Raw genomic sequence first — 25,874 nt, 5'->3', positions numbered from 1 at the left:
ATATATATATATATATATATATATATATATATATATATATATGTCTATATATGAGGGTATATGGGCATATGAATACATATGTGAATGTGTGTATATATGTTTACAGGTATACATAGAGAGAGGGCATAGGACCAATTTAACAGGAAGGGATGATACTTAAAAGGTGAAATTAAGAGGTGAGAGGAATATGATGAGAGGAGATGGGGAGAGAGATTGGGGTAAACTATCTCATACAGAAAAGGCAAGGGAAAATGGTTACAATGGAGGGGAAGAATAGGAAGGCAAAAGGGAATGGGTCAACCTTATTCTCATCGAATCTGGCTTGAGGAGGGAGTGAAATACACACTAAATAGGGTATCTCACCCTCCAGGAGAATAGGGGTTGGAATGGGATGAGAGGGGGGATGATGGAAGGGAGGGCAGGCTGGGGGGGGGGGGAGGGAAACTGGAAGCACCTACTTTTGAAAAGGGATGGGATAAAAATAGAGAACAGAATAAGTGGGAGATGGGATAGAAGGGAGGGAAATATAGTCAGTCTTTTACAATATATCTACTATGTTATTGTTTTGCATTAGCCACACATGTACAACCTATACTGAATTGCTTATCTTCCCAGTAAGGGTGGGTGACAAGGAAGAAAAGGAATGAATCTGGAATTGAAAGTTTTAAAATCAAATATTCAAATATATATATATATATATATGTATATGTGTGTGTGTGTATATATATATACTATTATTAAATCTTAAATGTAATTGGGAAATAAGATATACAGGCACTGAGGCATAGAGATCCATTGGAAAAGTCGAAAGGGTTATGGGAGAAAATACTGGAGAGAGCAGATTGGAGGAGGGGATATCCTGTGGGACTGCTATTTTCGGGTGGTGGGTAGGGGAAAAACAAAGAGAAAATTTGTAACTCAAAATCTGGCTGAAACAAATGATGTAAATCCTAAGTTAATAAAGCATTAAAAAAAAGAACTACTTTGGCTGTGCCCCATAATTTTTGGCATATTATCACTCCTATCATTCTCGTTACCAAAATTATTATTTCTATGACTTGTTCTCTGACCCACTTATTCTTTCAAATTACATTAGTTTCCAATTAATTTTCAATCTCTCTTTCCACTGCCCTTTATTGAAAGTAATTTTTATTGCATCATGATCTATTTCTGCTTTTCTACATTTTGTTGACAGGTTTTTATGCCCTAACACATGGTCAATTTTTGTATAGGTGTCATGTACCACTGAGAAAATGTATATTCTTTCTATTCTCATTCAATTTTCACCAAAGGTCTGTGACATTTACTAGAATTCTATTCACCTTAACTTCTTCTTGTTTTTTGATTAGATTTATTTAGTTCTGAGAAGGGAAAGTTGAGTTTCTCCTGTAGTATAATTTTACTGTGTATTTCCTCCTGTAACTCATTTAACTTCTCCTTTAAGAATCTGAATGATATACTACTTGATGCATACATGTTTATTATTGGTATTACTTCATTATCTATGATACTTTATTTTTAGCAACATATAGTTTTCCCTTCCTTATCTTTTTCAATTAGATCTATTTTTGCTTTTGCTTTGCCTGAGATCATGATCACTACCCGTGCTTTTTTTTTCACCTGAAGCATAACAGATTCTGCTCCAGGCCCTTCACTCTATGTGTGTTATCTGTGCTTCAAGTGTGTTTCTTGTAAAAAACATATTGCAGGATTCTGATTTTTAATTCACTCCACTACCCACTTCCACTTTAGGGATGAGTTCATACTATTCACAATTACAGTTACAATTGTATTTCTCTCCATTCTATTTTTCCTGTATCCTTCTCTCTCTCTTACCTCTCATCTTCTCCCTCTTCACAGATGTTTTATTTCTGATCACCCCTCCCCCAACCTGCCCTCATGGAAGTATCAGTCTCTGCACCCCTCCTCTTATCTTCACCCCTTTTTACTTCCCCTAAGGGGTAAGATAGATTTCTATGCCCAACTAAGTATGTGTGTTATTCCCTCTTTGAGTCAATTCTGATAAAAGGTTGAAGCACTGCTGGTCACTCTCTTCATCCTTCCCCATTGTAATAACTCTTTCACACCTCTTTTATGTGAGATAATTTACCCTACTCTATCTCTCCCTTCCCTCTTCTCCCAGTGCCATCTTCTTACCCCTTAATTTTGGTTTTTCTAGATATCATACCATCATAATCAACTCATCACATCCACACCCTCTATGTATATATACACTATATAACAAAATTCTCAAGAGTTACAAATATCATTTTGCCATGTAGAAATATAAACAGTTTAATCTTAATCTTATTGAATCCCTAATGTATTCTTTCCTGCTTATCTTTTTATGCTTCTAAGACTTGTATTTGAAAGTCAAAATCATATTCAACTCTGGTCCTTTCATTAGGAATGCTTCAAAGTTCTCTATTTCACTGAATGTCTATTTTTACCCCTGAAAGATTATACTGTTATGCTGGGTAAGTGATTGTTGCTTATAATCCTAGTTCCTTTGTTTTCTGGAATATCATATTCCAAGACCTCCAATCTTTTAAAGAAGAAGCTGCTAAACCCTGTGTTATCCTAACTGCATCTCCATAATATTTAAATTGCTTCTTTCTGGCTCCTTACATTATTTTGCCCTTGACCTGGAAGCTCTGGTATTTGGCTATGATATTTTGGGAGCTTTAAGCTGGGCATCTCTTAAAGGAGGTGATTAGGTGGATTCTTTCAATTTCTATTTTGTCCTCTGGTTCTAGTATAGCAGCACAGTTTTCCTTGATAATTTCCTGAAAGAGGATATCTAGGCTCTTTTTTTGATCATGGCTTTCAGGTAGTACAATAATTCTTAAATAATTTCTTCTCAATCTATTTTCTAGATAAGATGTTTTTTCAATAGGAAATTTATCATTTTTCATTTTTTAAATTTTGTTTTATCATTTCTGGATGCCTCGTGGAGTCAGCTTCTACTTGCCCAGTTCTAATTTTTAAATAATTATTTTCAAAAAATAAAATAAAATAATTATTTTCTTCAGTGAATTTTTGTACCACCTTTTCCATTTGACCATTCTATTTTTTTTTTTTGTTATAAACTATTTATTAACAGACAAGGCCAGTGAAGTAGTTTACTTCTTCTTGGACACACCCACAGTGCGACCCCTGCGGCCTGTAGTCTTGGTGTGCTGGCCTCAGACCCAGAGACCCCAGAAATGCCGAAGCCCACGATGTGCCCGAATCTTCTTCAGTCGCTCCAGATCTTCACGAAACTTATTGTCCAGACCGTTGGCCAGAACCTGGCTGTATTTTCCATCCTTTACATCCTTCTGTCTGTTAAGGAACCAGTCTGGAATCTTGTATTGCCAGGGATTCTGCATGATGGTGATCACACGCTCCACCTCATCTTCAGTGAGCTCACCAGCCCTTTTGGTGAGGTCAATGTCTGCTTTCCTCAATACTACATGGGCATATCTTCGACCCATACCCTTGATGGCTGTGATGGCAAAAGCTATTTTCCGCCTTCCATCAATGTTGGTGTTGAGCACTCTCAAAATGTGCTGGAACTTCTCGGGGATTACAAGAGACATGGCTGCAATGGCGGCGTGAGAGCCTTCTCTGGAAGAGCTTGACCATTCTATTTTTTAAGGACTTGTTTTCATCAGTGATTTTCTTGTATATCTTTCTCTATTCTTTTACCACACTGTTGGTTCTTTTCCATGATTCTCTTTCATTACTCTCATTTCTTTTCCCAATTTTTCTTCTATTTTCCCTATTTGCTTTTTAAAATCCTTTCTGAACTTTTCCAGGAGTTCATTGTTGGGCCTTAGGTCAGTTTACATTTTTCTTTGAGGCTTTACATGTAGTCATTTTGATTACTATCCATTTTTCAATTTGTATCTTGATCTTCCTTGTCACCACAGTAACTTTCTATGGTCATATTCTTTTTTTGTTCATTCTTTTTCTGCCTATTTTGTAACTTTGTACATTTTATGCAAAAGCTGAACTTTTCTCCTGAACTTCCCCAAGCTTCTTGTGCCAGGAATCAGGGTCTTGGTGCTAGCTTGTACAGGGCCTCGGGACCTATTGGCTGACAGGCACTGGAGGGAGGGGAGCCACCCTGATGGCTTGCCCTAGGGATGGGGTCTCATTGTTGGTCTGCTCTGAGGAGGGTCTAATCACTGACCTGTCTGGAGGGGGGAAGGGGAATGGGGCTCTCTCCACCGACCACCTCAGGAGACAGTTTTACTATTAGCCAGCAATAAGGAAAGGACACTGCTGGGGGGGGGGGGAGGGGGGGGTCAGGAGGGGGGTGGCTGCATTAGGGATGGGCCCTCACCATGCTGCTAGTCTGCAGGAATTCCTGGCTTGTCTCAGGATTCAAACCTTGCTGGGACTTGGGGCTTCCCTTCAGTCGCCCGAGAGTGCAGCCTATCACTGCTACTCTCCAATTGAGCTGCCAACCAATTCAGAGAGACAGACCTTTCCTGTTGACTCTCCAAGCTGTCCTGGGTTGGTAAGTTGCTTCATCCCTCCAAAATTGGTTCTAAGACATTTTTCAAGGATGTTTAGAGAGAAATTTGAGAAGGCTCAAATGAGTTCTGCCTCACTCCACCATCATGGCACCGAAAGATTACTGCGCACATTTTTAAAAAATGCTTCATTGACCCTCTTTTCCCATTTTTGGCAACCCTATAATTAGATGTCCTCTCCCTCCCCCCTCTTCACTCTTCACTCTCCCTTCACCCACTTCACTCTGTGTGTGTATACAAACACATACATATATATGCATATACACATATGTTTTTAAATTATAACAAATATGTCTAATTTTCTTAAAATTTCACATGGTTCTAAAAACATATGTTTCATTCCACATTGAGTCCATTATATTTTCATTTATTGTTGTATATTTTATCATCAATTCCCAGAAATCAGGTTGATCACTCCATTGAACTCAGTTCCTAATTTTTCAAAGTTGTTTTCCTTCATGATGCCGTTATCATATAAGCTGCTCTGCTACTTCTGCTTACTTCATTCTGTCACACATCTCAGATTTGTCTGAAACTTTCCACTCTCATATGGTGTAATACAATAATATTCCTTTATGTTCATATGCCAGAGTTTGTTCAACTATTCACCAAAGGACAGGCACCCTTTTAAGTTCTAGTTCTTTGATACCACAAAATGTGACTATAAACATTCCTTTAATCATAGTTCCTTTTATCCTTTTGAGATTTTTTGGAATCCTAATTGTTAGACAAAGTATTAGCTAGCCTTCAAAGCTACGTATCATTGCAAATTTAATAAACATGCCATCTAAGTGCTTTTACTCTAAACATTAATAAAAATGTTGAACAGAAAATATCCATCAACTTAGACAAGTCATTCAATCTGCCAATTTTCTGTTGCATGACAAATGAACAGAATTAAATAACTTTTAAGACTGTAGAATAAAAATGATCGGGGCCGGGGCAGCCAGGCAGCACAGCGAGTAAGAGTACTGGCCCCAGAGTCAGGATGACCTGGGGGATCGAATCCCGGGCTCAGACACTTAGCACCCACCCAGAAATACCTGGCCGTGTAACCTTGAGCAAGTTACTTAACCCCAATTGCTTAGGGGCGGCCAGGTGGCTCAGTGAGTAAGAGCACCGGCCCCAGAGTTAGGATGACTTGGAATCAAATCTGGGCTCTGATACTTAGCACCACACCCAGAAATAACTGGCCGGGTAGCCTTGAGCAAGTTACTTAACCCCAATTGCTTCAAAAAAAAAAAAAAAAAGATCGGGGTGGCCAGGTAGCACAGTGAGTAAGAGCACCAGCCCCAGAGTTGGGATGACTTGGGATCAAATCCGGGCTCTGATACTTAGCACCACACCCAGAAATAACTGGCCATGTAACTTTGAGCAAGTTACTTAACCCCAATTGCTTAAAAAAAAAAAAAAGAAAAAGATCATGTAAAAAGGCAGCCTTGTCACATTCAATCCAACAATGATCAAAAGTGGGCATGAAATCAATCCATCAATCAATTAATAAGCATCTATAAAGCACTATGTGGCAGGCACTATGCTAAAAATGCTGGAGATACAAAGAGGCAAAACACAGTTCCTGCCCTTAACTTCAATCTAATGGGAGAGACAACATACAAACAAATATATGCAAAGCAAGCTATATACAGGATAAATGTGAAATAATTAAGATGAAAAATGCTGGAATTAAGATGGGTTAAGGAAAGTTTCCTACAGACAGCAGGATTTTAGCTGTGTCAGACTTAAAGAAAGCCAAAAGACCAGTAGTCAAAGAGGAGGACAGAGTATGTTCCAGGTATGGGAGACAGTCAGAGAAAATTCCCAGAGTCAAAAGATGGGAGTGTCTCATTCATGGAATAGTCAGGAGGCCAGTGTGACTGGAATAAACATATGTGTCATCGAATAAGGTGTAAAATGCAGAACAGGGCTAGGTAATGAGGGTGGATTAAAAAAAGGAAGAATTAAAAGGACAGAAAGAAAAAGTACAAAAAAGGATCAGGGTCAGTGTGAGTGGAAGAGATGATGAGCAGTGATTTGGAAAATGATTGTTTCAATTACAAATCACTAGTAATTATCATACTCCTCTTTTCCAGCAATACCTTTTTTTTCTCTGGGGGGAGTGAGATTGGAGGTGGGGAAGAGAAGAGGTGAAAATGGTAATCATAAAGGGCAGGAAGAGAGGTGACAAACATGGCAAATGTAAATTATATAGGAGAATATTGTGGAAGGTAATATATAATAATCATAACTATTAATGTGAATGGGATGAACTCACCTAAAATATAGAAGAGGAAATCATAATGGATTAGAAATCTGAATACAATAATATGAAGTTTATAATTTAAAAGAAATAATAAAACATGAAACAAAGAATTACAAAAGATTAAAATGAGGAGAATTTACTATGCTTCAGGTGAATTCAGAAAGTGTAATAAATCATTAGTTCGGGCAAGGCAATAGCAGATCAGAAATATTTTCTAAAAATAAACATGTAAATTATATCATGTATAAAATCACCATGGACAATGAAATATGACCAAAACTTAAATAATGAAATAAAATCAATGCACCAAATGTACCTGCCCATCTTTCCAACCTAGATAAATCTAACAAAAGATAAACAAGAAATTTAGAACTCGAATATAAATGAGTTTGTATGCATGTATCATCTCAAGTTTGAGATGACTGTATGTATGTATCATCTTAAATTTGAGAGGATAAGTAAGCCCTTTGGCAATTACTGATGTATGTATAATGGAATGTTTACAAATGTTGGCTTTCCAAGTAACTGGCTGGGAAAATGACAAACAGTGTAAATATTGTGGAAACATAATCAGGATGACACAAGATTTAGCAGCTTCTACATTAAGGGACAGAAAGGGTTTGAAATACAATATTCCAAAGGTCAAAGGAGCTAGGATTAAAACTAAGAATCACTCACCCAGCAAAACTGAGTATAATCATTCAGAGGAAAAAATGGAAATTCAATGAAATAAAGGACTTTTAAGTATTCTTGATATGAAGACCAAAGCTGAATAGAAAATTTTACTTTCAAATACAAGACTCAAGAGAAACACGAAAAGGTAAACAGAAAAGAGAAATCATAAAGGACTTATTAAAGTTGAACTGCTTACATTCCTATTTGTAACTCATGAGGCCATTCTCAGTATTAGAGTAATTGGAGGGAACATATACATAGAGACACAGGGTGGGGCACAGGGTGAGTTGAATATGAAGGGATGATACCTAAAAAATAAAATTAAAGAGTACCATACCAATCAATCTACCAAAAAATTACTTTATAGAGCTAGAAAAAGTAGTAACAAAATTCATTTGGGAGAACAAAAGGTCCAGAATATCAAGGGAATTAATGAAAAGAAATGCTAGGGAAGGTGGTCTAGCCATACCAGATTTTAATCTGTATTATAAAGCAGCAGTCTTCAAAACTACTTGGTACTGGCTGAGTAGTGGATCAGTGGAATTGGGTACATGAGACTCAGCAGTCAATGACTATAGTAATCTACTGTTTGATAAACCCAAAGACCCAGTTTTGGGGATAAGAACTCACTATTTTACAAAAACTGCTGGGAAAACTAGAATATAGTATGGCAGAAACTGGGCATAGACAATATTATCTAACACTGTATAACAAAATCAAGTCTAAATGGGTACACAATCTAAGTATAAAGGATGATACCGTAAGCAATCTGGGAAAGCAAGGAATAGTTTACCTGTTAGATTTATGGAGAAGGGAAGATTTTATGACCAAACAAAAGTTAGAGAGCATTATAAAATGCAAAATGGATAATATTGACTACATTAAATTGAAAAGTTTCTGTACAAACAAAGCCAATGTAACCAAGATTAAGAGGGAAGTGGAAAATTGGGAAACAATTTTTACAACCAGTGTCTCTGATAAAGTCCTCATTTCTAAAATACACAGAGAATTGAATCACATCTATAAGAATACAAGTCATACCCCAATTGATAAATAGTCAAAGGACATGAACAGACAGTTTTCAGAGGAAGAAATTAAAGATATCTATAAGCATTTGAAAAAATGCTCTCAATCACTATTGATTAGAGAAATGCAAACCAAAACAACTCTGAAGTACCACATCTCACCAGTCAGGATCACAAAACAGGAAAATGATAAATGCTGGAGAAAATGTGGGAAAATTGGAACACTAATGCATTGTTGGTGGAGTTCTAAACTGATTCAACCATTCTGGAGAGCAATCTGGAACTATATTCAAAGGGCTATAAATAAGTGCACACCCTTTGACCCAGCAATACTACTTCTAGGGTTGTATCCAATGAGATCATAAAAGTGGGAGGAAGACCCAAATATAAAAAATGTTTACAGCACCTCTTTTTGTGGTGGCAAAGAATTGGAAACTAATGGGATACCCATCAATTGGGGAATGGCTAAACAAGTTGTGGTATATGAATATAATGGAATACTATTGTGCTATAAGAAATGAGGAGCAAACGGGCTTCATATTTACCTGGAGAGACTTATACAAACTGATGTTGAGTGAGAAGAGCAGAACCAGGAGAAATTTGTACACAATTACAGACCCAACATATGTGTGACGACTAACTTTGACAGACTGCTCAGCAATGCAAGGTTATAAGACAACTCCAAAAGACTCATGATGGAAAGAGATGTATACATTCAGAGAAAGAACTACAGAATTTGAATGCAGATTGAAGCAAACTACCTGCTCTCTTTCTTTTTCTTGTTTGGTTTTGTTTCCTCTTTCCCACTGTTCATTCCATCAGTTATAATCCTTCTTTACAACCTGACTAAAGTCTACTGTGAAAGTATTTGCAGAAAAAAAAAATAAATTAAATTAATGAGTGAGAAGGAGAAAGGGAGAGGTAGAATGGGGTGAATTATCTCACATAAAAGAAGCAAGAAAAAGCTTTTACACTGGAGAGGAAGAGGGGAGAGGTGAGAGGGAATTAGTGGACCTTATTCTCATCAGATTTGGCTTAAGGAAGGAATAACATACACACTCAATTGGATATAGAAATCTATCTTACTCTACAGGAAAGTAGAGGGAAGGGGAGAAGGGGGAGGGGATGATAGAAGGGAGGACAGATTGGAGAATGGGTAGTCAGAAGCAAACACATTTGAGGAGGGACAGGGTCAAAGGAAAGAACAGAATAAATAAGGAGCGGCATAGGAGGGAGGGAAATATAGTTAGTCTTTCACAACATGATGATTATGAAAGTGTTTTGCATAACTACACATGTATAACCTATATCAATATGCTTGCCTTCTCAATGAGGGTGGGTAGGGAAGGAAGAAGAGAGAGAATTTGGAACTCAAAAACTTTAAAAACAAACGTTAAAAATTGTTTCTACATGCAACTGGGAATTGGATATACAGGCAATGGTATATAGAAATCTATCTTGCCCTACAGGAAAATGTAAGAGAAGGGGATAAAAGAAGGGGAGGGAGGTGTGACAGAAGGAAGGGCAGACTGGGGGAAGGGGTAATCAGAATGCACACAGTCTTGGAGTGGTGTAAGGGGAGAGTTGGGGAGAAAATTTGGAACTCAAATTCTTGTCGAAGTGAATGTTAAAAACTAAGTTAATTAATAACACTGAAAAAAATTCAAAACACACCAAAAAGTTGGCTTTTTAGAACATAAAAGCATTATAAACAAGTGTAGAAAAGAAGTATTACTAAAGAAATCTTTTAGATATCAAATGCATTAAAACCCTGAGAAATATGCAGAAAGCAAAAATATTAAACATATACTTTATTGACCACAGTGCAATAAATATTGGAAAGAACAAAGTGCCTTTGAGGAAAAGATTCAAACTTAAATAAAATCTAAATAATTTGATACTAAAGAACAGCTGGCTCAAAGGATAAAACAGAAAAATTGATACTTTCATCAAAAAATGACACTAATGAAAACCATAATGAATCTTCTGTGATGAGGCCAAAGCAGTCATATTGAGGAAAATTTTTCTCTCTTAACACTTGCATCAATAAAACAAAGAATAGATCAAAGAATTGGGTGTGCAACAACAAAAATAGGAAAAGAACAAATAAACATGAAAATGAAATCCAAAAAAGTCAAGACCTGAATTCATATTTAGCCTCAGACACTTAACTAGCTGTGTGACCCTAGGCAAGTCACTTAGTCTCTGTCTGCTTCAGCTTCCTCAACTGTAATATGACGATAACAACAGCACCTACCTCCCAGGGTTGTTTTGAGGATAAAATGAGATAATATTAGTAAAGCACTTAACACAGTACCTGGCACATATTAGACACTTAATAAGTGCTTGTTTGTTTGTTTCCTTCCTTCTTACCCTAAAGAGATCAAAAAGAGAGGGAAAGAACCCATATATAGAAAAATATTCATGGAAATACTTTTTGTTCACAAAGAACTGGAAAATAAGGAGGTTCTCATCAATTGGGAAATTGTTCAACAAATTATGGTCTATATTAATGTAACAATATTATCGTACAATTAGACAAAATGAAAGGAAATACTTCTTTTTCCTTTAATGTAAGACTCAGTTTTATTCTACAAGTCATCCTCTCAATCTGAACAGAAAGGAAAAAGGGAAGGTATTATAGGTGTTTTATGCGGTAAATAATATCAAACACGATCAACTGTGTCAACTGGTTTTGTTTAAATGGTTTAAATGTTTTTCTTTGTTACAAGGAAGGATTCAATGGGAGGATACATATAATAGGAAGATAGCTTTGCCATAAAAAGCAAAAGTCAACAATAAAATAAAATAAATCCAGAATTTTAAAAAAAATCAGACTCAACTAAAATACAAATACAAAATACTACTGCTATAGCTCCTTCCTCCTAAAAATGACAAATATACACCCTTCCCCAAGATAGTAATCTTCTGTTAAGTCTATTGGAATTTTAGCAGGGAACAGAATCCAATAGCCTTATGCTCCTTAATAATATCATGATGTGATTGTATGTGAAACATAAAATGAAGTTATAGAGTTATTTAGAGTACAACCAAACAAAATCAATCAACAAATATTTAATAAATGTGCCTAATATGGGACAGGCACCAAACTAGAAGCTGAGAGAAACAAGTTCAAAAAATGAAACAATACCTACTCGTGGTGAGCTTACTCTCAAAACATGCACTGTTTCATTAGAATAAAGACTAGTCATACAACACAAAACTCAAAGACTTCCACTGATACATACATCTAAGGCAAATATCTTCTTTCAAAAACAATAATATTATAGATAATATAAGTAATGCCTTTTAAGTATAACCCCAATTTTGCATACACATTGCAAAGAAAGTTTTCAAAATAATAAATTATCACTCAAGCATAAAGTCTCACTGCTTTTCAAATATACTATTCAATGTTCTTCCCTGGGAGATAAGCATAGGGGTCATCTATAATAAAGTGGTATTTCTTCAAAATGTTATAAGGCTTTGTAAAAGAATTCTCTTCCATGGAAGCACATATATAACTATTCAGTTCCATCTAAACTATTGCTTATTCCACAGTTGTCTAATAAAAATTATCTTTCAGAAGCACTTTGAACTTCATTTTTCTCCTCCTCACTTGAATTTTCTTTAGTGTATATACTAAGTACAAATTTATATAGTGAATTCTATATTATTTACACCAAGAAAAACATGTTTCACACTAAAAGAAAAAAAGTCTTCTCACTGCCTAAATGATAGGTAGTGGGGAACAGTAGAATAAACTGACTAATAAAAATGAAAAAGGGTTCAGGAATTAGCCAAGCAGTAACCATAATGGGAATGCCTCACAGGAATCGGCTAGGCTGGGATCCATATAAGTAAACTGGGAGGTCGTATCCTAATTACTTGAAGTCACCATAGTGGTTAATAATTTTCTTCTATATAGAGATTAGACACCATGCACTTAGTATTATAGAAAAATAATACTAATAACCAACCTTAGCTCCAGGAAGTACTTCATTTTGCTTTAATGTAAGGCTCAGTTCCATTCTACCAATCATCCTCCCAATCTGAACAGGGGCAGAGGGTGCTACCTCTGGTAAATTTCTCGTGAGCTGTGGGTGTGGTTCATAAACAATTTTTGGATTCCAGCTAGGTGAAAGTTTTGGTTCAGTTTCCTATAGAATGCAATAAGAAAAGGTAATATGTTAGCAAATTATGAAAACCATATTACTCTAAAAAAAAAACAATATTCAAGAAAGCAGAGAGCAAACACAGTAAAATATTAGCAGAAAAGCTGGTATAAACCAAATTAGGAGAAAATAATACTTTGAAAAAAATCAGGTCTTTTTTTTTTTTTTAAGTACGGGGGATAGCTAGATAGTGCACTGAATAGAGGAGTGGCCCTAGAGTCAGGAGGCCCTGAGTTCAAATATGGCCTCAGACACTTAACACTTACTAGCCAAGTGATCTTGGGCAAGTCACTTAACTCCAACTGCCCTCCAAAAAAGCAAAAAATAAAGACAAGTACATGAAAATCCTTCTCAGTACAAGTATAACACCAGATTACGAAACCCTAATTATATGAAAACTTGTAGCCTGAAAACAGTAAACTGGAAGGTAACTTTGTAGTATAAAATCATTTTCTGCTTTACAAAAAGATTCCCCAGTTTCTTTCATTTGCAAGTGTCTCTACACTGCTTTTAAAGAATAATCTAATTTACAAAAAAAAAAAAAGACTTGCATACAATTATTTAATCTACACTGTAAAAGATTCTTTGATTTATTCTTTTCTTAATAAAAGGGAAAGTATCTTTAACTGACACATTTTCAATTTAATTCAAATTTTTTTCAAAAAACCTTTTCTAAGCACTTACTGTGTGTAACAGGCTACAATAGAAATTGAATAATATAGAGAAGGTAATTGCAGAGAGAAATTATCATGAATTCCATTTTGGACATGACTTTGAAATGGCAAAAAGACATCTAAGTAGAGATGTTCAGCAGGCAGCTGACTATAATTTAAGAGAGATTAGGATTAAAAGACTAGAGTTAATAGTTACAAAGACCTGGGTTTGGATCCTGCCTTAGACTTTGTGTACTAGCTGAATAACCCTGGGCAACTTATGTAATCTCTTTGGTCCTCAATTTCCTCATCTCTAAAAGGAGGGAATTGGACTCAATGACCTATAAATCCCTGCTAACTCTAAATTTATGCTCCTATTACTAAATATTTAAATTTGGGAGTCAGCTATGTAGAGGGAATGAAATTCAGAGAAGTCGGTGAAATCACCAAGGAAAAGTACAGAGAAACAGAAAACAGAGTCTTGGAAAACTCCTACAAGCAGGCAGGAGATGGACTATGTTGCAACCAAGGAGAATGTAAAAGAACAGTCAAGAAGGTAGGCGTAGCAGGTAGGAGTCTCTAGAGAGAATAGTGTCACATAAGAAAGGGAGAGTTGGTACTGACAAAATAGATGCAGTGAACTTTCTAGGATGACAGGGTCTGTGAAAACTTTTGAAAGACAAAGGAAGACCCAAACATGTCTGTAAGGAAGAAGCTGGTATAAAAAGTAAGACACAAGGAGCTCTCAGAAAAAAAAGAAAGGTACATACGAGTAAAGGAGAAGGGAGCTTGGCAAGGAGAACTACAAGAAGACAAGAACAGATGAAGATTTAAAGGGATTCTAGGATGTAGTCTAAGACAGATAAAAGAGCTGAAGAAAAATGGTCTCTTATTTTCTTAGGATAGAAGGATAAAGGTGGTACAGTGGATAGACTTGAAATAAGGATGAAGTGAGTTCAAATCTTGCCTTAGACACTTACTGGCTCTGAAACTGGGCAAATCACTTAACCTTAGTTTAAGTGAGTCTTTAACTCAGTCTCGGTTGCCCTTATCTGTAAAATAGAAATAGCCTATACATCAAAGGTTTATTGTAAGAATCAAATGAGAAATATACATAAAGAAATCTATAAATCTTAAAAAGTATTAGATAAAACATTAATTATTATATGCAGTCTTCTGCTTTGAGGGCATTAATGAGTGACACTGGGAGCTTCAGGAAGAAGAAGAAAGTTTAGAATGGTTGATATGTGGGGAGTGATTAAAAAGCCATTTAAGGAAAAATAAAGAAAAACTTGCTAGGGATATTATCCCTACAAATATAGGGATGTAAACATTTTCCATTTTAAGTCTAGAAAATCTTTAAAAGAATTATCAATATAAGGCTTATTTTTATTCTCTCATACACCAGACATACCTAAATAATTAAAGAGTTATAAAGGCTAATTTCATCAGTGCAAGTCACTGCTTCCACCAGTGTCTCCATACCTCAGCAGACAACTTTCTGTGACTTGCTTTAAATGCAAAAATTCACCACCAGGTGATGAGTGCCTGATAATGAACCTCTCTAAACTTAGTTAAGCCACAACATGTACAAAAGACAAAATCATGCCTTGTCCATACTCAAAGCCTTTTCAATTTGATAGGATACTATTAAGGTCTGCAGTCCACCCCCATAGACTTAAAGAACCTAGGATCATGGCTACTCCACAATGAGAAGTCATAGTACTTCCACAAACGATATTATAATAAATGTGGGGGAAAGGTAGTGTTCCTCATTCAAACTTTTAAACAACTGTTATTAACATATTTGCTTTACCACTGGTGCAGTTGAAGACCCTGGAGAAGATTTTGCTGATGCAGAAAACTCATCCCAAAAGACAGAGACTCCAGAAAGCTGAAGTAGCTTGTGAGCAAAAGCCGTAGGCTGATGTACATTGATTCCAGAGCATTCATCAGCAGTTTCATCACAATACATAGTTCTGAAAAATAAAAGCCAAAATAAAGGATTTTTTTTCTTACAAAGTTACCAAGAACATCATCCACTTACTATTCCATTAAACGTATAGACAAGAGGGGGAGGGGAGAAAATTTGAAACTCAAGGAATTGTAGAATTGAATCTTGTAAACTAAAAGTAAACAAATTAATAAAGATGAAAATATATTTTTAAAAAATGTATGGACAAGTTATTTAACAGAAAGTCTTCAATAATGGGTACTGCTCATGATATTCCAGTAAAGTATACTTTATTATAATGAACCATTAAAAAGAAAATATAAATAATTTCTTAGGGTCTTAAATTTTAGGAACTATGACTTTATGAGGTAGATTTCATGAAGGTAACAATACTCTGTTCTCCAATAGAACATCACTTGGTACTATTATCAAAGTCAGAATAGTAAATTGCAGAGTTTGTCCTACTTTTATACAAAATGGCAGAACAGGGGAGGCTAGGTGGCACAGTGAATAGAGCACTGGCCCTGGAGTCAGGAGGACCCAAGTTCAAATTTGGCCTCAGACACTTAACACTTACTAGCTGTAGGACCTTGGGGAGTGACTTAACCCCAATTGCTCTGCCTTCCCCTTCCAAAAAAAAGGAAAAGTAAAATGAAAGAACTAGATATTTCTTTTTTCTGATACCCTCCCCCTCAATTCAGTGTCCCCCTTCTTTTACGTATGCTGATGCTTTCAAACTGTGGGCTGGAGAAGACTTTTGAGAGGCCCCTGGATAAGAAGGAGATCAAATCAGATACTACTTGAAGAAATTAATGCTGGGGAAGATGGTGGAAGTCAGAAAATTCTGACCTCTCAAGATTTTCCCCCACAAAACAGTTAAAATAGCACCATAGGGCAAACAAAGTATGGGCGGAGATAAATAAGAACAGGGGCTTAACCACAGTAACCCTGGACAATTAGAGAAGATCTGGAAGAAAAAATTTCAGAGGTTTTGTCCCAGTGAAGAGTAAACACCCCCAGGCTAGGTTCCATTTTAACAGCCAGTGGCTAGCCCCTTAAACAACAGGAGGCAAAGTCCCAGGTTAGTTGGTTTGAGAGGCTACCTCTGCCCAGCCACCAGAATTTTTACCCCAGGACTAGTGAGAGGAGTTGGGCATCTGAGCCTTCCTCCGCTGACCAGGAATGACAGACCCAGCTGTGCTGCAGGGAGTGGCAGGGTCGAGAAGGAAATAGAACACACCCGCCAGGTGAGTGAAGAAGCAGTGGGGCAGAAAGACCCTGGCTGTGGGCACTTACAGGAGGCTGGAGGATTGGCTTTGGTTTTAGGCTAGAGGGAAGAACTAAAGATCTGGGACAAGGGGCACCATTTCCCACACCCCAGGGCTAGAGGTGACTACAAATAATTAGGGTATTACCACACACACACACACACACACACACAAAATGCACAGGCAAAGGAGAAAGAATCCAACTACAGAAACCTATTTTGGGAAAAGAGATGACCAGGGTTCATCTTCAGAGAAGGATACTGAAGTAAAGAAACCCCCAAAAGAGTAACATCAAATGGTCAGCTGTCCAAAAAGAATTCATAGAAGATATTTAAAAAGACTTAAAAAATCAAATGATAGAGATGGAGGAAAAACTAAAAAAGAAAATAAGAATCCAAAAAAAAAAAAAAAACAAGAAGGGTATGAAAGAAAAGTTAACCAATTAGAAAAGGAGATTCAGAATCTTAAGGAAGAAAATGACACCTTGAAACTTAAAATTGGGCAGAATGAAGCCAATGAAATTACAAACGAACAAGAAAAGATTAAAACAAAATATAAATAATGAAAAAATAGAAGAGAGTGAAACATAAGAAAAACAACAGATTTGTAGAATAGATCAAGAAGAGAAAACAAAAATAACTGGAATAACTGAAAATTATGATGAAAAAAGAATCTTGATACAATAATACAAGAAATAATCAAAGAAAACTATCTTGAAGTATTAGAACAAAGGTGGGTGGGGGAAATAGAAATAGGAAAAAATCCATCTATCACCACTTAAAAGAGATCCTATTAAAGACTCATAGGAATATCAGTCAAATTCCAAAACCCCCAGCTAAAGGAAAAAAATATTAAAAGCATCAAGATAGGGGGCGGCTAGGTGGCACAGCAAGTAGAGCACTGGCCCTAGAGTCAGGAGGACCTGAGTTCAAATCCAGCTTCAGACATTTAACACTTACAAGCCATGTGACCTTGGGCAAGTAACTTAACCCCAACTGCCCTCCAAAAAGAAAAAAAAAGCATCAAGATTAAAGCAATTTAAATATAATAGTGTCACAATTAGAATCACAAGATCTAGCTGCAGAGACATTAAAGGACCAAACTATAGGTCTTGTAACACAATATATCAAAGAGCAAAAAGAACTAGGACTCCAGCCAAAAATATACCCTGCAAAGTTAAATATTATCCTGAATGAAAAAAAAAATGGACATTTGATAAGCTCTCAGAATTCCAAGACTTTGTTCAAAAAAAATCCTGAACTTAATAAAAGATTCAACATATAAGAACCAAGAGAAATATAAGGTACATAATAAAGACTGAATAAAAGGGACCCATAAGGACAGGCTGCTTACTTCTCATATATGTAAAATGGATTATCTAAGATTCTTATCAATAATTGGGTAGTTTATAAGAAAGATTGGGGTAAACCTGAGAATGAAAAGAATTTTAAAAGCAAAATTGATGGGGTGCTTGAGATCTATGTTTGTAATATTAGTCTGTAATATCAGTTTGTAACATCAGTTTGTAAACTCAATTTGTAAAACCAGTCTGTAAATTCACATCCCCTCCCCCCCACCCAGCCTCAGGGCATTAACTCTGCCCCTTCCCCCTGCCAGCACTCTGCCCAGCAACAACTCACGAATTGTTTATCTTTGCTTGGAGCAATAACAAGCTACACCTACGAATCCTTCACTAAACCATCTATAAACATTTTAGGCAAATGTTATCTCCCCTTAGTATAATGGCCAGCTGAACCTATGAATCCTTCAAGGCACTATCTATAGGCTAACTCCTTGGCCAATTATACACATACTGAGTCTCCATTAGTCTTGGTTTCCAACATCCATCTTGTCAAATATGACACTGATGGGTGACAGACTAGACACTTCTCAGTCAGCCTTGACCTCTAGCTGACTTAGTGACATTTCAAGCCTAAAACCACACCTCCAGGTAGGCCCCCCCCCCCCGGGCTATTTCCCAATGAATTATGGGCAATACACCTGAGCAGTTGACATTAAAAGTGCAAGTTCCTTTAAGCACTGACCACTCCTTAACTCCTCCCTAATCCCACCTTTACTCACCTAGTTAGCATAATTGACATCTGATTTATTGCCTAGACTCCTTAAAAACTATGCCTATGTCTTCTTTAGGTTTGTAGGTTCCCTAAGAACCCCTGCCCGCTGTAAAGCATAACAATAAACTTCTATAATCCTGACTCCAAGTCTGCTTGGGCCTAATGAATTCTTTCCAGACTGAATCGCAGGGATTCTGGTCATTGATATTGATCAGAGTTCCTGTATAACCTATTGCCTTCTCCCCCATCAAAACCATTTAGAAACAGCTTAAAAGAGTAATTATTTGAGATGCAAAAGGGAGAACTGATATAGAGGGATTAGATGGGGAAGGAGGGCTGGTAGTTCTGGTAAGTTACTTTCATCAGAAATGTTAAGAGGGAACAATACATATATATTTAGAAGAGTATAATGGTCTTCTAAATTCAAAAGAAATAAAATGGTAGGGGCATAAGGAGGGGGGCGGAGAGGACAAGGGAGGAATTTTTAGAGGGAGGGCAGGAGAAAAGGTAAATAAAAGGTGTTTTAGATTTATGGGAATGAGAGGATGGGGAGGGATTATGGGGGGGGGGGGGGTTAGGAAAGCCACAGGAGGGCAAGGAAGTAGACAGAAGTAAAGTAGAGGAGGCAGAAGGGATAGGAAACAAGAAATATAATCATACATAAAAAAAAAAGAACAAAGGCCAAGAGTACAACAGGTTTGGGAAAGTATATGTATGTATATGTATATATATTTATAGCTATAGAGAAACATCTAAACTTTACTGTGGCCTTCTGGGGTGGGGGAGGGGAAAAAAGAACAAAGTAAAAAGAGCACAGCAGAGAACAAAAGAAAATTCACAAGGAAGCAAAGAAAAGATGGACAATTCTCAACACGAGTACTATTTCTCAATAGGCTTTCTTGAAATGAAAATTTATTGTTATATTTTTTGAATCCTCTCATGTTCTGCTATGCACATGACATACTTTTATTTCTTTCTACCTCTGTATTTAAGTTTCAATATTTAAATTTATCATTAAAAAAAAGAAATTAATGCTCTCCATTCATTGGAAGAAAAAATATTGAAGCTGAAGCTTAAATACTTTGGTCACATAATGAAAAGACAGCACTGATTGGAAAAGACCCTGATGCTGGTAAAAACTTAAAGTAAAAGGAGAAGGGGACAGCAGAAAGTAAGATGGACATACAGTGCCATGGAAGCAATGAACAGGAGCTTGAACAGACTTTGGGAGACTGCAGAGGGTGGAAGGGCCTGGAGTGTTATGGTGCATGCAGTCAAGAAGCATCAGACATGACTGAACAACTCACCAACAAAAAAATGTATTTCTCATTTTATATTTGTGACGTACATGCTTCATATATACTTATATCCCTCAACAGAATAAAAATTCCTTGAAAGTAGGGATTTTTTATCTTCATACTTATTTCCCCAGAACTTGGCAGTGCCTGACACATAGTAGATGTTGCTAATAGATACTCGCTTCTTGATTGATGTTTCTAAACTATCACTAATTTTTAATTTAAACAAATATAAAATTTTACTCTATCTATAATGGTGCCAAGAGAACAGCAATAGAATCTGGTAATCAAGGTGCTATTCCTGGGTTCAAATCTTGCTTCTGATGCTCAGGACATATGTGGCCTTAGGTGGGTCACTTTCACTTAGTGTCCATGGATCTGTTTCCTTACCTGTAAAAAGAGGGGGTAGTGCTAGATGGCCTCTGAAGTCCTTTCTAGCTGTGGATGTATGACTTTCCTTGCCTATAAGAGACTAGACTATATATCCCTAAGGTATAACATTCACTGACTGAGATTTTAATCAGTATTCATAAAGCCCCTTCTGCAACAGGGTGCTAACACAAAGCACACCTTTCCAATAAATGCAGTTGTAAACAAACCCTCAGATTTATAAGCATGTTTTGTGGTGGATGGATAACTAAGCTCTGAATAAATGAAAATGGAACCCTGGGCTCCTGTAAGTTAACTTTCACTTTAGCTTGCCCCTAGCCAGGACTTCATATAATTTCCCAGCCATTTCCAAACCATAATTCTACAGTACTGGACATCCTCCTCATGGCCTCCCACTAAAACCTGGACTTTATTCCTGAGACTGTGAGCAGTGATGTGAGCTTTCATCCTCTCTTGCCCAGAACCAAGCCACCATACCTGCAGATAACATTTCTAGTTCCCCTTCATATGTGGTCATTTCCATTTAAAATTTAAGCTCCTTCAGGGCAAGAACAGTCTTGCTTGCTTATATTCATAGCCCAAGTACAGTGCCTCACACATACTAGTAAGAGATTAATGGTTTTTTTATTAAAATTTTGCTTTATTATGTTACTCAGCAAAGAGATCTCAAAGAAATATACAAACAAAGCTCATTCTGCCTGTGTACTATATTCTAAATATCACTTATCACCCGAAAATAAACTTGGGAGAATGAAAAAATCATCTTTGCTCTATCTACATGAGCCCATATCTACCTGTTCAAGAAATATTCATCAGGTTTCTAAGGAGACAAATATGGAAAATCTTAAGCAATTTGCTTTCAATCTAGGTTAATCATTTTAGTCTTCCATATTTATCTGTCAAAACACTGAAGCTGAAGTGCCCACCAGAAATTATACACCAAAGCCCCCTTAAACCTGCTAGAGGGGACCCCTACTAGGTTCCTTGGAAACCACCTAATAGGCTCCAATAGTAAAGAAATGTTCCACCTGTGTTGATAAAAACATGCCACAGATTCCCACGGATTCAGGTCTGTTTCTCTTCAGTAGAAATAATACTAAGGCTTTGTTTCAATAGGAATAATACTGAGAATGCTTTGCTTCAATGGGAATAATACTGAGAATGCTTTGCTTCAATAAGAATAATACTGAGAATGTTTTGCTTCAATAGACACAATGATAAAGACATAGTAACCATTAGAAACATATTCTGTTGCTAGCAATCACATTGTCTATAAAATTATGCCTAACAGAAAGCTCACTGCTGTCTTTCAGTCTGAGAGGCAGTCCCGGCCGGTTAATAAACACTCCTATCAAATTATAATTGGCCTAGCTGTCCTGTTATATCTCGGGTGTCCATTACAAAGCCATAATTCTGGGCTTCCGGACCAAATTTTAGGTAAAACATTCCCATTATGACATGGTCAGGTGATACTTGAGCTTGGCAGGGGGTTTCTGGATACCCCCAATTACAATAACATTAGCTATCCTAAACTGAGAGGCTAAGTGCTCTGCCAAGATCACAAGAGCTTGAGCCAAGAAGACTCTGAACCTTCTCAACACCTGCCTTCATCACTGGAGATCCTCCCACATGCTGATAATCTGCCTAGGTTCATTCCCCAACAGTTTACATATTCCCAATTCCATTTTACTCTCTCCACCATTATGTAACACTGATGAGATATGAGATATTTTAAGGATTGAATTGCACAGTACAATGAGCACTCTATTCAAAACTAAACCTTATCTAAGAAATTAAAGCATTCACAATTCATAACATAACAACTTATTGCCAGGGTGGCCACATAGCCTTAAACAAAACATATCATTCAGTATATAACATAACACTCAGTATGTAACATGGCATGCAGTATATATTATTACATTCAGTATATCTTATACAATCAGGGGGTCCCAGGCCAGGGTCTTCCTTAGCATAACACATCCCCAAAGGTAGCAGAGAATACAACACACTCCATGTCTAGGTCACAGTAGGTTACAATCCCCTCCATCAAAATAGTGTCCAAATCCTAAAAGTCTTCTTGGGGGTATGTCCTTTCCAAGCTGCCATTGCAAGCTCCTACCTGGCACTCTTAGATGCACATATGCTCGAAAGAGCCAAAGTCCTAACACTGCTCCATCCCCAGCTTCCAAGTGCTGAGGGGTGGCTCACTGCAAAGTTTTCATCTTAACCTGGGTAAATTCCGAGCCCTGCAGCTCCTCCTCCTGCAGGTCTGTGGGTCAGGCTCCTGTGGGTCAGCTCTCCACTCCTGCTCCATGTCTCACCTCAAGGGGAAGAGAAGGCTCCATTCAAAAGTCTCCTTGCTCCGACCTGAGTATGGGCACAGCAGACTCCAGGGACTCCTGCCCCCAGCTTCTATCTTTAACCTGCACGGCCCCAACTCCTGAGCAGCTCATCCCCCCCCCCCCAGCCTTACATGGGGAGGGGTAGCTCCTCTATGGGCCCTGGGCACAGCACACTTTCAGGGCTTCCACCCTGGCAATAATTTGGGGTGGGGCTACTCTACTCAAACTCTGCTTCTGGCCACAGCCTCAGCTCTGAGAAGTTGAAAATAAACTTTGGTCCTCGCTCCTTTGTTAGCTCTATAGATGCTTTAGCTACAAAATATAACACGGTAACTGGGAAACAAGGACAACTATCACAGTCTCGCTAAACTCCATACTTTCCTTTACTCTGCACAGATGCTACAGACAGGAAGGCTGCTAGCACAGGTTCATTCTTAATCCATCAGAGATCTCTTTCCCCTCTATCAATCACAGGTCTCCTCTTCACTAAGCAAGTTCCCACTGCTTATCGAGTTCCTGCTGCTGTTGCTGCTGTTGTTAGTTTTCTCAATGCTCAACGCTCATTTTTTCTTCCTCACGCTCATTTTCTCAACTCTCTTCCTCTGTACATACACACACACACACACACACACACACACACACACAGAGCTTTTCTCGACACCTGATTGGCTCAGCACAGAAAGGCATGAGAGTCCACATGCATAGTGCCAAAATAACACCTGATTGGTTCAGAGTCTACAGTTGTGAACTACCAGGGTTCAAAGGAGATTATTAATCCTTCAGATGTTTACATTTTAGCATGGGCCTGGGAAACTGAACTCCTAAAACAACAACAACAACAACAACAAAATCCCACCTTGCTTGCACTCATACAACACCCATGACAATACTGAACCCTGTCAAAGAACAACACCTCCCCAACTCCACCTGCCCAACTGCTCATTCCAATACTCCCCAACTCTACTCCAATGTCCCACTCCATGGTTTTCTACCCTTTCTACTGTGTCTCATAGAATTCCTGCTCTATAATTAACAAACTACTATTTAATCCCTCTTCCCCTCTTTCTCTCCACTCCCCGTTTTTCTCTCCTTCTCCTTTCTGACCTTCACTGACACATGGGGTTTCCTTTGTACACTACATAAACAATAAATAATTATTAAGCTCTTACTATGTGTCAGGGCACTGTGCTAAATGCTAGGGATACACATAAAAAAAGAAAAACAGCTCCTATCTTCAAGAAGCTTATGACCTAATGGAAGAAGAAAATACATAAAAGGAAACTGAAAATCAAGGAGAGGAGAGGAGTGCCAGAGTACCTGACTACAGAGGCAGGAAGAAGATGGTGGAGTTGAAATCAAGCAGAGTAGCTAATGGAAAATGAAGAGTTGTCTGAAATTTTGAGCCCTCTATAAATGGTTGATATGTAAGGGGACTTTATTCCACTCTCCAGCCTACTAACCAACAAGGCTGGACTCACAAAGCCATATTCAAAGGCTTATTACTTATGTAATCTAATCTCAAGTAGGCCCTGAATACAAATAAGCAATACTGCTACTTTTCCCTAATTGCTTCTCTGTTCCAATGAAAATCTAAGCAGATTTTCTCATCTCCTCTCTCCCCAAGTCTTCCAGGGCACTCCCTCAGGTCATACTCAAATGAAGATATCACTTCATACTTAACTTCAAAAACATAATGACCCTTCACCTTAAGCTCCCTCTTCTTCTCTTCTACTCATTTCATATTTCCCTATGACATTATCTTCCATTATCTTCTCCTTTACACAAGTCTTGGCTGAATGTTGTCATGCTCTTTAACATAGTCAACCTTCAGGGCAGAATCAAGATGATGAAGTAGAAACAGGAGTTCCCTGGGGCTCCCACTTCCACCTCCTCCAATTCATGTGAAAGGTGACTCTAAACAAACTTTAGAGCTATAGAACCCACAAAATGACACAGAGAATCTAACCTCCTGCTGAAGATAGCCCGGCTGGCCAGCAGGAAGCAGCCAGAGCAGCATGTTGGGAGCCCAGCCCCATTACAGCCCGAGGTTTTAGCCTCACAGTGGCCAAATCCAGCCCCCAGCTGAAGGCACTTCAGACCACCAGCAACTATGGCGGTTTCCAGAATTATCAACCCATAGATGCTGAGGACAAAGTGAGAGGTCAGTGCAGTGTGGACTTTGGGAACCAGTAGTTCAGGAGTGTACTCCAGCCTTTACCCCCTGAAGGGAGAAGCGGCTGAGGCACTGCGGCCCTGCAGCTGCTGCATGGCTACATCAGAGCTCCTGGTCTGCAGATTGTAGGGAGACTAAGCAACCAGTCTGAGGGGTTATCACTCTTGCTTTAACCTTCTTGGATTTGGATCACTGTCTAGGGTAGAGGTCCTAGGGTGTGCAAACAGTTTGCCAGAGCCAGGGGAGGCAGCTGAGAAGGCAGCCAACTAACAGCTCCAGCAGCTGAGGAAACCCCAGCAAATGGGACAAACCTCCCCTCTCTGGTAGCAGAGTTCTACTGTGGCAAAGAACTCAAAAGTCAAGGAACTGAGTGACAACATGAGCAGGCAAAGAAAGCAAAAGCGAGCACAGCAATCCAACTTTACACTCCTATTTAGGTGACAAAAAGGATTAAGGCATGGAACAGGAGGAAGACAGAAAAGTCAGAACTCCTGCACCAGAAGCTTCCAAGAAATGAATAAGCTGCTTACAGACCATAGAAGAGCTTAAGGAGGATTTTGAAAACCAAATAAGAGAAGTGGAGGAAAAATTGGGAAGAGAAATGAGAATGATGCAAGAAAATTATGAAATAAGAGTCAACAACCAGACTGAAGAAAATAACACCTTAAAATACAGACTAACTCAAATGGCAAAAGAGGCTCAAAAAGCCAATGAGGAGAAGAATGCCTTAAAAAGACGAATTTGCCAGATGGAAAAAGAACCTCAAAAGCTCACTGAAGAGAATCATTCCTTCAGAATTAGATTGGAACAAATGGAAGCTAGTGACTTTATGAGAAATCAAGATACTATTAAACAGATCCAAACAAGTGAAAAAATAGAAGACAATGTGAAATAATCTCAATGGGAAAACCACTGACCAGGAGAGATAATTTTAAAATTATTGGACTACCTGAAAGCCATGATCAAAAAAAGAACCTAGAAATCATCCTCCAAGACATTCTCAAGGAAAACTGCCCTAATGTTTTAGAACCAGAGGACAAAACAGAGATTGAAAGAATCC

At 37.8% G+C, this 25,874-nt stretch overlaps 2 protein-coding genes across 6 annotated transcripts in view; both read right to left on the bottom strand.

Annotated features, from left to right (window-relative positions):
- Positions 1–15,311, bottom strand: part of ATG2B (autophagy related 2B) — a 106,868-nt gene extending 91,557 nt beyond the window's left edge. For all 5 annotated transcript variants that reach the window (XM_069104231.1, XM_069104233.1, XM_069104235.1 and 2 more), the window contains exons 1-2: positions 15,128–15,311; positions 12,464–12,643 (exon numbers count right to left, since the gene is read on the bottom strand). In XM_069104231.1, coding sequence (XP_068960332.1) covers positions 12,464–12,643; positions 15,128–15,286 — 339 coding nt within the window. In that variant the 5' untranslated portion in view covers positions 15,287–15,311. The remainder of the gene's footprint in view (positions 1–12,463; positions 12,644–15,127) is intronic.
- On the bottom strand, positions 3,065–3,648 carry LOC138174085 (small ribosomal subunit protein uS13-like). Its single transcript, XM_069104236.1, has one exon. It carries the CDS (start codon positions 3,579–3,581, stop codon positions 3,186–3,188), a length of 396 nt encoding a protein of 131 aa, XP_068960337.1. The 5' UTR covers positions 3,582–3,648; the 3' UTR covers positions 3,065–3,185.
- Positions 15,312–25,874: the final 10,563 nt, after the last annotated feature.

This window comes from Petaurus breviceps, unplaced genomic scaffold (assembly GCF_028583685.1).
Source record: "Petaurus breviceps papuanus isolate PSGF00001 unplaced genomic scaffold, PetGlider_PUasm1.0 685, whole genome shotgun sequence".
Lineage (NCBI taxonomy): Eukaryota > Metazoa > Chordata > Mammalia > Diprotodontia > Petauridae > Petaurus > Petaurus breviceps.
Note: the sequence above shows the minus strand (reverse complement) of the source record. Positions and strands in the feature narration are given on the sequence as shown.

Bases quoted from the DNA above. Each gene is read 5' to 3' on its own strand.
- LOC138174085 (XM_069104236.1), bottom strand. From the start codon at position 3,581: ATGTCTCTTGTAATCCCCGAGAAGTTCCAGCACATTTTGAGAGTGCTC.